The sequence below is a fragment of the Carcharhinus amblyrhynchos genome, chromosome 28 (assembly GCF_965287045.1).
Source record: "Carcharhinus amblyrhynchos chromosome 28, sCarAmb.v2.hapA, whole genome shotgun sequence".
Classification (NCBI taxonomy): Eukaryota; Metazoa; Chordata; class Chondrichthyes; order Carcharhiniformes; family Carcharhinidae; genus Carcharhinus; species Carcharhinus amblyrhynchos.
In genome coordinates, this window is record NC_137351.1 from 9,010,208 (window position 1) to 9,024,519 (window position 14,312).

General features: G+C 43.5%; 1 protein-coding gene across 6 annotated transcripts in view; it reads left to right on the forward strand.

Annotated features, from left to right (window-relative positions):
* Window positions 1-14,312, forward strand: part of LOC145359690 (A-kinase anchor protein 13-like) — a 415,021-nt gene that overhangs the window by 123,185 nt on the left and 277,524 nt on the right. For all 6 annotated transcript variants that reach the window (XM_080214440.1, XM_080214441.1, XM_080214444.1 and 3 more), the window contains exon 3: window positions 5,256-5,403. In XM_080214440.1, the coding sequence (XP_080070566.1) occupies window positions 5,256-5,403 (148 nt within the window). The remainder of the gene's footprint in view (window positions 1-5,255; window positions 5,404-14,312) is intronic.

Genomic DNA, 14,312 nt, shown 5'->3' on the forward strand with positions numbered 1-14,312 from the left:
ACTCGATTTGACGCCTTTCATCTCACTCCCCAGCTCAGGAATGTTGATGCCAGCTGTGATATCCTTCTCCCCAGTCTTGGATCTGTTAACTGAGTTACAGATGGGGAATTGAATGTGGTCAGCCTGATATGGTTGCATGTTGACTATACTGATGGAGCTATTGGGGCAGCTGGCATCCAGTTAGTTCTAAGCTTCTGGTTAATGATGAGAATGTCAGGAGGTATACTTGGGGGCCTGACATATCTCTGGTGATTTCATTTGTGAAATGGAAACTTGATTAATATAAGTAAACCAAACCATTGATAAGCTTTAGAGTGACGAGCTATAATGGATAGTCTGTAAACTATGGTCTATAAATGGGGTAGAATTTTAGTTGGAATCCGTGCAGAATGCACAGTCAATAAATACCTCTGGCAATATCAAGAGAATTTAATTATCTGACCTGGTGATGGGGCTTGAGAATGTTGAACTGGATAAAGGACATTCCCTTTCCAATCTGAGCATCATTACATTCATATCTTTTCATACAAATAGAATCATGGAATGATTGCAGCGTAGAAGAGGCCATTCAGCCTGTCATTGCCTTGCCAACTCTCTGCAAGAGCAAACCAGCTGATCCCACTATCCTCCTCTTCCCATGTAGTCCTGCAATTTTTTCTCTACAGCTCTTGGCCAATTCCCTTGAGAAAATCATGATTGACTGTGTCTCCAGCACACACTTGGACATTGCATTCCGGATTCTAACCACTCGCTGTGCAAAAATGTTTTTTTTCTGTTACCTTTTGGATCTTTTGCTATTTCCCTTAAATTGGTATCCTCTGGCTTGCAACCCTTCCATCAGTAGAACTATTTCCTTGCAACTTCTCTAAGGAGCATAGCCCCAGCTTCTCCAACTATCTCAAAAAATCTTTTCAGCACTTTTGCTAAAGAGTGCCCTTTTAGTAATGGCTCAGGTGTGCTCCCTTGACTGGAGCCATGTGCTGAATTCAATGGATCAATAAGACGACAGACCTCTTTCTGGCCTGGGTGACATAAGGGGCACTACAACTGATTTCAGCATCGTAGACGAGGGAAGGGAAAATCCTTCATGGTTCCCACCTCTGATCACTGAAATCACAGTAGTCTATGTAAAAGAAAATTTAAAAAGTAACAAACTTGTATTTAGTATCTTTCATGATAATGGCGTGCCCAAACTCTCATTATTGCCAGCGGAGATTTTTGAAGCGTAGACACTGGTAATGCAGGAAACACATGTAGCCAAGTTACACAAACCTTTGCACCCGTGGCTGTTTTATTGACATTAGATCTCCAGTGCCCTGGAGATCTATATCCTACTCTTCACGAAAGCCACCTAAGGAGGCAGGCAGGACCTTGGTTTGATAATTCAGAAACACAGCACTCCTGACCAATGCCACCCACCCCTCCAGCCATCCAAGGCTCCCAAACCCCTAGGACCAGAAGGCTGAATCCAAGAAAATACACAAATTGATTGTTTATCTTTGCTTATAAAAAAAATGCCGAGTTGAATACTTGTTGAAATCCAACCTTACTACTTGTCTGAATGCAAGATGGTAAATATTGTGAGTCCAGTACCGTCAGACCATTGCGGAGACTGAAAGACGAGAAATGATACTTAAAAGGCGGTGACTTAGTGATATTATAGCTGGACTATTAATTCAGAAACTCAGCTAATGTTCTGGGGATCTAGATTCAAATCTGTCATGGCATATGGTTGAATTTGATTTCAATAAATAAATCTGGAATAAAAAATCTGGAATAAAAAATCTACTGGTGACCGTGAAACCATTGTCGATTGTCAGAAGAACCCATCTGTTTCATTAATTTCCTTTAGGGAAGGAAATCTGCCGTCCTCACCTGGTCTGGCCAACATATGACTCCAGAGCCACGGCAGTATGGTTGACTCTCAACTTCCCTGCAAGGGCAACTAAGGATGGACAATAAATGCTGGCCAGCCAGCGACGCCCATGTCCCATGAATGAATAGAAAAGATTACGCCATCTACCATTTCACTGAGCTGAGAACTGAAAGGCTTGCCTTGTGATATTAGGCGGACAGGAGGATTCAAACTGATAAATCCAGCTTGTTTTAAAGAGATATCATTCCCACTGCTCTCTCACCCACAACATGTCAAACTCCTTTTACAAATGTACACTGCTCCCATTGCCCTCAAAATATAACCAGGCTTTCAGTTTTGCCAATTGTGTTATAAAAACATTGTCAAATACATTGACGCATGACATAACTTAACAATGATGTGGAGATGCCAGCATTGGACTGGGATGGGCACAGTAAGAAGTCTCTCAACACCAGTTTAAAGTCCAACAGGTTTATTTGGAATCACAAGCTTTTGGAGCACTGCTCATTCATCAGATGAGTACTCAACTTGTCACATTTGAATGTAACTTTTAAAGTTTATATAATCTGCATGTGAGCCATCACTCATTTTCACAAATGCAAAAGTAAAGAATCAGAGAAAACCACAATCTGATTAAGCAACAATCTAAAAAGTCGCCTTTTAAATGTGTCAATTCCTTTTAAAATGCAATGGATATCGGCAAGAGTCAAAATGAAAGCAACACTTGGCTTTAATATTCAAAAATGCAATTTTTTTTTGGTGTGGAGAAAGCAGATGTTATGGTCTGGATGGCTGTACCATTCAGTATGTCTCACTGATGATCCATCAAACCCAAAGTATCTTGAGGTTCCAGACCAGCATATTTAAGCCTTTGTATTATTAGTTTGCGAGTGAGAAATTAAGCATTCTTGGTGCTATTTCCAGGGATTTTATTGAGGCCCGTGTGTGTTCCAGGCCTCTGTGAAAAGGAAAAGGTCCATTCAGATGGAGAGTAATATTAGCAATGAGCAGAGTTTCAACAATAGCGCACAGAAAGCGGCAGCAAATCAGCTCTCTTTGTCCACTTCTTCAACTTTGCTGGTTTAGCCTTCCCTGTAGCGTATTCCTACCCATCTCAGTGAATGTCTGTGCCGCATTAGCACTGATTCCAAACAATGCATGTTGCAGTCATTTGTTTCATTAATGATGTTGTGCACTGCACAATCTGCCTGGCTAGCATCCAGCTTTCTCTGACCACCAACATTTCCAAAGAAAGGATGAGTCACATTAAGGTGTGGACCCAGTATCCGCAGGCAAGTAATAAAGGAGCATCCTTAACAGGGCATTAGTGTTGGCTCCCGTAGTGCAAAAGAAGCACCAACCCCCCAGGTAATACCTGCTCAGCCCTACCCTGGGCAACTACTTCCACAGTGTTTTATTCCATGTTTCCCTTTCACCCACTTACACTTTGCCCTTGGTGTTTGTGTGTGGCTTATTCAACTTTATTCCGGTCACCCCTGTCATCTGGGCGTCCCCTGCTATAGACACGGTGTCTTTCATTGTAAATCCACTGCTGCCTCTGACAGTACAGGACGCACTCAGTAAGGTACAGGAGAATTATCCTGGATTATGTGCTCAAGACATTCACGCACTTGAGCCAAATATGTTCTGTCTTGATGCTGAGAATGCTGCCACTCACTAACGCTAGTATAATGTATTGATGTTTGCTATGGATGGTTTCAGCCACTGTAGTTAGAAACATAGAAACTAGCAATAGGACTCGGCCATTTGGCCCTTCAAGCCTCCATCGCCATTCATTTTGATGGTGGCTGATCATCACGTTCAGTATCCTGATCCCGCCTTGCCCCTCTCATATCTCGCCATCCCTTCAGCCCCAAGAGCTACATCTAATTTCTTCTTGAAATCACACAACGTCTTGGCCTCAACTACATTCTATGGGAGTGAATCCCAACATTCACTGCCCTCTGGATGAAGAAATTTCTCCTCATCTCAGTCCTTATAGAAACTTAGAAAAGACCACTATTGAATGATCTGCCACCAGGCACTATCTGCTCATACATATACAGTAGTTATTTGGGTCAGGTACATGTCAGGAGAGCAACCAATATGTATACAATGAGGCCTTAGCTGGAGCTTCTGGGAAGTTGCAGATAAATGTCTTACCAAGTGCAGTAGAAACCTTGGTTCTCAAGGTGCAAAAATCCGTAAGGATACGGAAACCTGTTGATTTCTGTCCTTTGCATTGCTGGCATTGGAATGGCTCTGAGTTCAGGTTGTGATCAGGTAAGAACCCATTGTACAGTTCTGGTTAACAGGGATTCAGGTTTGAAATAGTGGCAAACATGCTGAGTGCTAAAATTATTCTGGATATGTGTATTTAGGTGGTTTCAGTTGAAACCCCAGCCAGGATCAGGTTAACCAAAGTGATGTTCTAATCTTCTTTACACAAACTTGCTTATCTTACAGGTTTTAGAGGCTAGTTTCAGAGATTTGATATAGAAAAAGTAAAAGGTTTGAAGGAGAGGCTTCAGTAAAATATAGTATTTCATTGGGCAGGATTTTCCGGCTTTGCTCGCCCCAAAACCGGAAAATCTCACCCAAAGTCAACAGAGAGATGATAGTGGTTAGCACTGCTGCTTCACAGCGCCAGAGTTCCAGATTCAGTTCTGGCTTCGGGTCACTATCTGTGTGGAGTTACATTAAATAATCCAAAGATGTGTGGGTTAGGTTGATTGGCCATGCTAAAATTGCCCCTTAGTGTCCTGAGATGTGTAAGTTAGAGGGATTAGTGGGTAAATATGTAGGGATATGGGGGTAGGGCCTGGGGAGGATTGTGGTCGGTGCAGACTTGATGGGCCAAATGGCCTCTTTCTGCACTATAGCGTTTCTATGATTCTGTGGACTCTGAGTTTGCACGTTCTCCCCGTGTCTGCATGGGTTTCCTCTCACGGTCCAAAGATGTGCAGGCTAGGCTGATTGGCCATGCTAAATACACCCTAGTGTCAGGGGGGATTAGCAGGGTAAATGCTTGGGGTTGCAGGAATAGGATCTGGGTGGGATTGTGGTCGGTACAAACTCGATGGGCTAAGTGGCCTCCTCCTGTACTATAGGGATTCTACAGATTCTCTGCCCTTTCCGTGCTCCGCCCTTCACCTGCTCCATTCCTGGCGGTGGACAGACCAGTAAAATTCAACCCATTGTGTTTTAAACTTAGTTGATGGAGTCAATTCCTCCTTGAGAAAGCTAGGAAAATAGTTACATTGGTGAAAAACCACTCAGCTGCCTGCATCCACCTGCTGATCACAAACCAACTTGGTTAATGAATTCCATTTAGTTTTCAATTTGGTTTGTAATGAAACCTTGTCTCTTCTTTCTGAAGGGGGAGTCTGTTCTCTCTGTGCGTTTGGATGGTGAGAATACAGTCGAGGAGGACGTAACCCACTACCTGGTGTTCTCTGGCTCCAGTCAACATCATTTAACCAGTACACAGAGGATAGACCGGAATACCCTGCAGACTGTCACTCCTGGTAAGTGAGAATGCCCTGCCCCTTTTATTGTGGTTGTTACTGCTTCTCCCTCTTCAATTGCCAGTTTACATGCAAGCTTCAGCAGGTAGAAAATGAAATAGCTCAAGTGTACAGTGACACATGGTTAGCACTGCTGCCTCATGGCACCAGAGACCTGAATTCGATTCTGACCTTGGGTGACTGTCTTTGTGTAGAGTTTGCACATTCTCCCCGTGTCTGCGTGGGAGCTCCAGTTTCCTCCCACAGTCCAAAGGTGTGCTGGTTAGGTGGATTGGCTGTGCTAAATTGCCCCTTAATGTCCTAAAATGTGTAAATTATGGGATTAGCAGGGTAAATGTGTGAGATCATGGAGATTGGACAGGGGGATGGCCCTGGGTAAAATGCTCTGTTAGAGAGTCAGTGCAGACTCAATGGGCTGAATGGCTTCCTTCTGCATTATATAGACTCTATTCTACAAGAAAGATGTTAAATTGTCAGCGATATTGTGTTTCTGATGTGAGGACCGACATGCCTCTGATTATTTGATTGACCCTGCTTCAAAGCAGCCACAGGGTGTCAGTGCTCCGTAAATTCAGTGTATTATAGAGTGAGGAAATGATGTATTCTCAAATGAATTTTTATATAATAGGCTGGTCTTCATTGAGATCATCATAAACAGTTTTAAATGGACAATCATCAATCTGTGTTCCTGATGATGTCAACTAGGTTTGAGCTGTGACCTTATTCTCATTTATTTCCCTGTGTTGGAACCTCTCCCCATCCTGTCACACAATTAATTAAAGGCTGATTGTTCACCACTCCCTGGTGTTCCCTATTTTTAACTTGTTAGCAAATTGTGCCAGTTGCACAAACTACTTAGGGGTGGAGTGATTATGGTTCCTTGTACACCTTATCCTCAAACTATAACCCCTAGTTCTGAACTCCACCCATTATTGGGAACATTCTTCCTGAATCTACCCTGTCTAATCCTGTTAAAATTCTGTAAATTTCTATGAGATCCCTCTCACCCTTCTAAACTCCAATGAATATAATCCTAACCACTCCTCATATGACAGACCTTCCATCCCAAGAATCAGCCTGGTAAATCTTTGCTGCATTCCCTCCAGGAGGTCTCAGGCTAATGATTGGGGAATATGGGTTCAAATCCCACCCCGGCAGCTGGTGGAGTTTAATTCTGGGGTCGTTAGTAATGGTGATGATGAAACTATTACTGTGTTGTTAAAAACCCATCTGGTTCATGAGAAGTGACTGGGCAAGAAAATCTGCCATCCTTGCCTGGTGTGGCCTACATGTAATTCCAGACTCTCAGCATTACAGCTGACTCTTAACTGCCCTCTGTAGTGGCAGATTAACAGCCACACGGACCCCTAGGCTGAGCTTCAGTAAGGCCGCCTGACCTTGCCCCTTGCCCCCTTCCCCATCCTTCATTGACTAGAATAGGGTGACATTAGATAACTTATCAATGTACAAAGTATAATGTAATGTATAATTTCATAAAATCATATGAATCAATTACAGCCCTTTTATTTTTTTTTACATTTGTAGTACTCCAGGTATGAAAAAAGTAAATGCAAAAGTACTGAAATGTCATCCAAAATCGTCAAATGTACACTCAATTAAACTACTTTTTTACACTCAATTAACCCTTTGAAGGGTAAAGCGACGTAAATGTCATTTCTCAGTAGGCTGACTTTGTCATGTCTGCGCGATTGGTCAAACAAGATTTACCAACCGCTATTGTTCCACCCAGATGCCGCCTTTCTTCAGCTTCGTGATGATATCATACACATGTTATTAATGATAATGAATTCGAACTCTTTGGTTGGTGAGTGGTGACAGCGAGTCATTTGTCGCGGTGAACAACAATGGCGATGTGCAAACGCGAGTCTGTTTTGACGTTTTCACAGGTGGTAAATGTGCTCAGCAACTGTTTTGATGATGGATTATGCAGTGATGGTAATGGGAGTGATATAGATGCTAAGGATTTTAGTGAATTGTCGGATGATTGTGAATTTGATATACATTAATAGCACTGGAGGCAGTGGGGGACAGTCATCGTGCTGTGGTGTGGGACTAATACTATGTAAGGGTAAATGTTGAAAAAAGTACCATGTCTAACTAAGTATGCACTAAATTAAGTATGTACTCATGTTATAGCATGGCAATAAACTCTGTGTTGCATTTATTTTGTATTGATTTGCATTTGTACAAGTCCGGGGGTGAAGCTCCTCTATTTATAGGTATTTGTTATATTAATTCACCCATGGGGTATAGTTATGAAAATGTATTCACCGTTAAAAGGATTAAGCCAATTTTCTTTTGCTCTTGGGGCCCCACTCTCTTCTGCGCCCCTAAGCTTAAGCCTACTCAGCCTAATGGTTAATCCGCCACTGGCCCTCAAATGGTTTAACAAGCCATTCAGCTCAAGAGCAACGAAGGATGGGTTTGCTGGCCTTGCATGTGACATGCACATCCCATGAATGAATAAAACAAAGTGTTTCTGAAGTTCAGTCACTCTTGTAGTGTGGGAATTGTTTATTCTGATTAATGCATATACCCACTGCCCATCAGTCCTGCCCTGTAAATTATTTCCTTCCTCTATTCGCCTCCGAAAGGAAAGTGAAGCATTTCTCTACAACCCCCACCTCCATCCCCAATTGCTCTTGCTCAATAGATGCCATTAGCAATTCCTTTTAAACGTGCTAATTGACCCTGAGTCAGTTCCCTCTTTTGTCTAGCTCATGTGGAAGCCTGAGCTAGAGATGGCTATATGAAGGTCTGTGGGTGATTGTTATCAAAAGCAATGACCATTGCTGCATGGAGTGGCCAAAAGGCCCAAGTTATTTTTCTTGTTTTACTTGTTAGGTTTCTCTTGAGGAAGCCTTATTAAATAAACATGCAGAAGTACTTCAGTAGCTAACTCTCCAGTGATAGCAAGCTTTAATGGAATATCTTAAATCATAAATGCTCAGAATGGGTCAAGATGGGAAATGTCGGCTGTCACCTCCTCCCCTTCTGCTTTGACACTGTCTGTTTGGCCCTTATTCGGCCCTGCACTTTATACCCTAACACGGGACTGACACAGTATCTTTTCATTGAGTCAGTCAGTTCCAAGTTTCTGCCAGTCCTGGAACATGGGTTGTCAGTCATGAGATAGGGTGACATGAACTGTTTATCAGCTTCTGTCTTTCCAAGGCCACTTCCCCCTGAATATCATTGGCTCTTATCTGAGCAGTGTAAGTGTTTTTATTTAAACTTCAGCTGTCCATTTGCACAGAGGCACTGACTCTGAACAACTTGCTGCATTTAGAGGTTTGGATAGAGGAACGATCCTACATCTGGTACCTCACCCAATTGAGAGAGCCTCGAGCACGTGTATTGGCAGGGTGCACAACCATTAACCCGTGAGAAAAGAATCCAGTCCTTTACCAAAGCACAAATACACGTGGGAATCACATGATAGTCATTCTACCCACCTTTTGGTCCCCCCTCTCCAAGGTTCATTGAGACTATTAATGTTACTCCCTCCCGCCTCCCCCTCTCCCTAAAAAGGTGTCTGGAAGCCAGTTCAGCTCAGACTTGGGACTGATCCAGGAAATTCCATTTTCACATTATCTATCTTCTGTTACGTGAATAGGCTCTCAAATAGGCTTTTAACTGCATTCTCCTGTTGGTAGAATGGACAATTTTGATTTAATATTTCAGATCAGGGCGAGCACAGTGGTTAGCACTGCTGCATCACAGCGCCAGGGACCCAGTTTCGATTTCGGTCTCGGTCACTGTCTGTGTGGTGCCTGCATGTTCTCCCCATATCTGCATGGGTTTCCTACAGTCCAAAGATCTGAAGGTTAGGTGAATTGGCCGTGCTAAAGTGCCCCTCAGTGCCCCAAGGAGTGTAGGTTTGGTGGATTAGCCATGGTAAATCAGTGGTAGGGCAGGACTTGGTAAGATGCTCTGTCAGAGAGTCGGTGCAGACTGGATGGCCTGAATGTTTTCCTTTTGCGCAGTATGGCTTTCATGATTAGTTTCCGCTGCTGATTGCAAGCCTGTTTGTTTTTGTATCAGTTACCTCATGATCTCAAAAACACAGGGAAAGTTAGAACCGAGAAAGTGGGTAAATTTAAGGGCAATTAAGAAAAGTAGTCTGTTTTTAATTTGAACATCATTTGAATCCCAAGAAAATGACCAATTACTTGGCTATTGGGGCAGCACAGTGTTTCACGCTGCTGCCTCACAGCGCCAGGGATCCGGGTTTGATTCCTGGCTTCAGTCACTATCTGTGTCGAGCCTGTGTGGGTTTCCTTGGGTGCTCCAGTTTCCTCCTACAGTCTGAAAGATGTGCTGGTTAGGTGCATTGGCCATGTTAAATTCTCCCTCAGTGTACCATAGTGTGGCGACTGTGGGATTTTCACAGTAACTTCATTGCAGTGTTAATGTAAGCCTACTTGTGACACTACTAAATAAACTTAATTTATCAGGAAGTTAAATGGCATCAGTCACAGATATCATGTTTGGAGACTCAAAGGGTCGTTTCACAAAATAATGTTGTGTTTTATGGCCTCAAAGCACTATTAACAATAAGGTATTTTAATAGTATTTGTGAATGGGCTGTGCATTGCAAAATATTTGATGGCTGAAGTTATTGGTTAAAGTATTATCATGATCACTTCAATATCATAAAACCAAATGTTTAAAAAGTTGAACTAAGGTATTTAAAAATACACATTCAAAAACAGAAAAATTAAACAGTTCATAAAATATAATTTTGCAATATGTGCTTATGCATAGTACATAGTGGTTGCAGTTTATTTGTTGTTGAGACTCATCGTAGAAGCTAAGTGCAGAAGGAGGCCATTTGGTCCATTGAGCCTGTACCAATGACAATCCCTAGTCCCCCTGACACTCGGACAGTTTTTTCATGGCCGATCAACCTGACCGGCACATCTTTGAACTGTGGGAGGAAACCGGAACACCCAGAGGAAACCCACGCAGACATGGGGAGAACATGCAAACTCAATACAGATAGTGACCTGAGGCCAGAATCGAACCTGGGTCCCTGGAACTGAGAGGCAACAGTGCTAACCACTGTGTCACTGTGCTGCTCCAGTGTGAATCCTGATTATTAGGTATGATGCAAGTACATCCTTGGACCAGAGTTGTGTTGGAAAATTATGGAATGTTCTGGGCTGATGTTGGTATTTACCGATTCATCACCACTGACATCCTAAAAAGACAGGAATTCATTTTTTGGTATTTTTGCGGTTTAATACAACAGGAATTTACTTTCCCAGATCTGACGGGAGTTCTCTCCCCACAGCTTCATGGCATTAGTGAGATGCCTCCCAAAACTCCGAGGTTCACTTTTTGTTGCTTTCTCTCAAATCTCAACACGTTACTGAGTTTCACACGTGTGTGTTAACTATAACAGCAGCTGTTGCTCTCAGTTACATTGGAATGAGGGAGAGAGCACAGCGTTGGCAATGAAGGTCTGTACTCTGAAATTATGTTCCATCTGTTGGCATATGTGCTTTGCAGTGTTGCCTCTTCCGCTGCCATTATACGGATGTGCTGGGTGCATTCATGTCATGGCAGTTTGCAGAAAGCAGTACTCCCAACTAACAAAATTGCACCTTCTACACATGCTGACACATGGGATCGGCATGGTGGCACAGTGGTTAGCACTGCTGTTTCACAGCATCAGGGACCCAGTTTCGATTTCTGGCATGGGTGACTGTGCGGAGTCTGCATGTTCTCCCCATGTCTGCATGGGTTTCCTCCAGGTGCCCCTGTTTCCTCCCTCAGTCCAAAATACATGCTTGTTGGGTGCATTGGCCACGCTAAATTCTCCCTGAGTGATCTGAACAGGCACTGGAGTATGGCAACTAGGGGATTTTCACAGTAATTTTGTTGCAGTGTTAATGTAAGCCGACTTATGACACTAAATAAACTATCTAAGCTAGTCAATGTGATCGGCTGATTCACATTTACCAATCCTTGAAGGGGGCCAGGACAAGGTGATCAAGCTGTTAATTAAAGCATATATTTTTATGGATGGAAGCATAGAATCATAGAACCTCTACAGTGCAAGAGGAGACCATTCAGCCCATCAAGCCTGCACTGACTCTTTGGCAGAGTATCTTACCCAGGCCCTTCTTTCCACTCTATCCCCATAACCTCATACATTTCTCTTGCGTCCTTCTAACCTACACATCTTAAGACACTAAAGGGCAATTTACCATAGCTAATTTACTAAACCTGCACATCTTTGGACATGGATTACAAAAGCTGACTCTCTATAGACCACTGGTTATGCCTTAGCTGGAATATTGTACCCAATTCTGGGCATAATACATTAGGACATTCGCAAACCAAAGAGGGATTCGAGAAACTGAGACTTATTTCGCACTGACGAAATTAAGGACAGATTTGCCCAAGGTGTTCAAAATCGAGGCTGTTTGCTGGAATGGTTAAGTAGAAACTGATCAAAGCAGAACCAACGGTAACTTTCAAAAGGGAGTGGCAGGACTATGGAGCAAGAACTTTCCATCAAAGAGCACTGTGGAGAGATGGTCTTTCCCTCTGCTGCAATATCCTGTGAAAATCAAAGCTCAGCATTTTAATTCATAGAATCCGTACAGTGCTGAAGGAGGCCATTCAGCCCATTGAGTCTGCACCGACCACAATCCCAGCCAGGCCCCATTTCTGTAACCCCACATATTTCCCCTGCTAATCTCCCTGACACTAGGACAATTTAGCATGGCCAAACCACCTAACCTGGACTGTTTGGGGGGGGAGACTGGAACACCTAAAAGAAACCCATGCTGACGGGGAGAACGTGCAAACTCCACACAGACAATCACCCAAGGCTGGAATTGAACACAGGTCCCTGGTGCTGCGAGGCAGCAGTGCTAACCACTGTGCCAAATCATAGCATAACTACAGTGCAGAAGGAGGCCATTTGGCCTATTGAGTCTTCACCTAATCTCAGAGAGTATTTTACCTAGGCCCCCACACCTGCTCTATCCCCATAACCCCACGCATTTACCATGGCTAATCCATCTAATTTACACCTCTTGGGAAACTATTGGGCAATTTAGCATGGCCTGTCCACCTATCCTGCTCATCTTTGGACATGGGAGGAAACGGGAAGAAACTGGGAGAATTGTGCAAGATCCACACGGTCACCCAAGGCTGGGATTGAACCCGGGTCCCTGGTGCTGTGAGGCAGCAGTGCTAACCACTGTGCCGCCATCCCGCTTTAATTGTGGGTTGTCTTTGGGTGAAGACCATGTCATTGGTAAGTATATGAATTCCATGCTGCCCTCTGCTGTGTTTGCAGCATTTCCAAAATGAAAGTACCTTTCAAGTGATAGTGTCATTTAACTTTATTTTTGATGTTTGATAATCTGAATCTTGCAACCTGACTTGGTTGCAATTAAGTTATTTCATTATACTCAATTTAATTGTCTGTTTCCACAAAGAACAGCATGAAAGAAAAGTTACGCTATACTTAATGTTTTTGAAAGCTATAAATTAATAGCTTTCCTTTTAGAATCACAACTATGTGGGCTGATTTTAATCTTCAAACTTGCATAATAAGGGCCATTGTACCTTGACCTTTTAAGATGTATATGGGTTGGAAGGAAGTGTTGCTTTATATTTACATTTGTCTTGCTTCAACTTGGAGGCTGATTTGTTAAATAGAAACCCAATAGCCAGCCAGCGTGTCCTTCTCCGTTTCCAAACGAATCATCAGTGAAAGGCCAAAGACCGAGGGCGGAATTTTATGTTCCCCGTTGAAGGGATTGCCGGCGTGGAGGCGCAGGAGCCGTAAAGCTCCTGGTGTGGCCTTCCCACTATTCTCTTGCCTACCCCAACCTCACTGTAATTTAATGAGCCTGGTGGGGTGGTGGGTTTGGGTGGTGCTCCGAAGTGGCCAGTTACCACTTAAAAACCTTTTACTGCCCAGTCTCAATTTTCAGGCTGTCGGAAAGAGGTCAGGGGCAGAGGGGAAATTACCCTACTCAGGCCTGTGGCAGGAAGGAGGCAAGTGGGCATGGGCTGTCTCCATCAGCAGTCTCCCCAACCCCCATACAGACAGAGTCTGATGCTGGAGGATGCTTTAGCCTAACACCGCCACCCATCCTACATTCTCCAACACTCTCAATCACCGTTTCCTTGGCCGCTACTCTCGACCTTACCTGACCTCCCTGTTCTGAGATCCCCGCACTTTTGCCTGGTTCCGGACACAGTCTCCAGTGGCTTGGATTCTGGGGACTGCTTACAGTGCCAGTCCTGTCCCCCGCAGCTCCTGGCCGAGCAGGGATTGGAGAACTACTGGTCGATCCAATTGTGTTTTGGGAAAGTTAAGTGTCTGCTGGACAGCCAGTGTTCAGGGCAATGCTACCAACACAATCAGAAGGGAAACCTCAACATTTTAAAAAAATTCTGCCCCTTTGAGATGATTCTTTAAAGAAACTACGAACTTGTAAACGGTGGCTGAGGTGACCCAAGTGTCACATGTGCTGAAGTCATAGTGTAAATTTACATTCTTAACCAAACGCCAAGCCAGCTTAGTATGTAGTCGTGCATGGCACTGAGGTCACCTGTTCTGGAGACAGGAGGCCAGACCTGTGAAAACTGCTGTGAGCTCTTGGAAGGTTGCCTAAGGAGATTTATGTTCTAAAAAGAGCAAGCGAGTTAAGTTGGGATAAAAAGGGATAGAGCAGATATCTAAATGAGGCAAATGCCAACTTGTGTGTAATATAAAATGAAAAAAGTTAGCAGGGCAATCAGAACGAAGAAGAAAATTTAACAGAAATTCACTTCAAACATGTGCTCTTATATTTATACATATTTGTATAACTATGGACAGACAGAAGCAACTGTACTGAGGGACTGGAATCTCA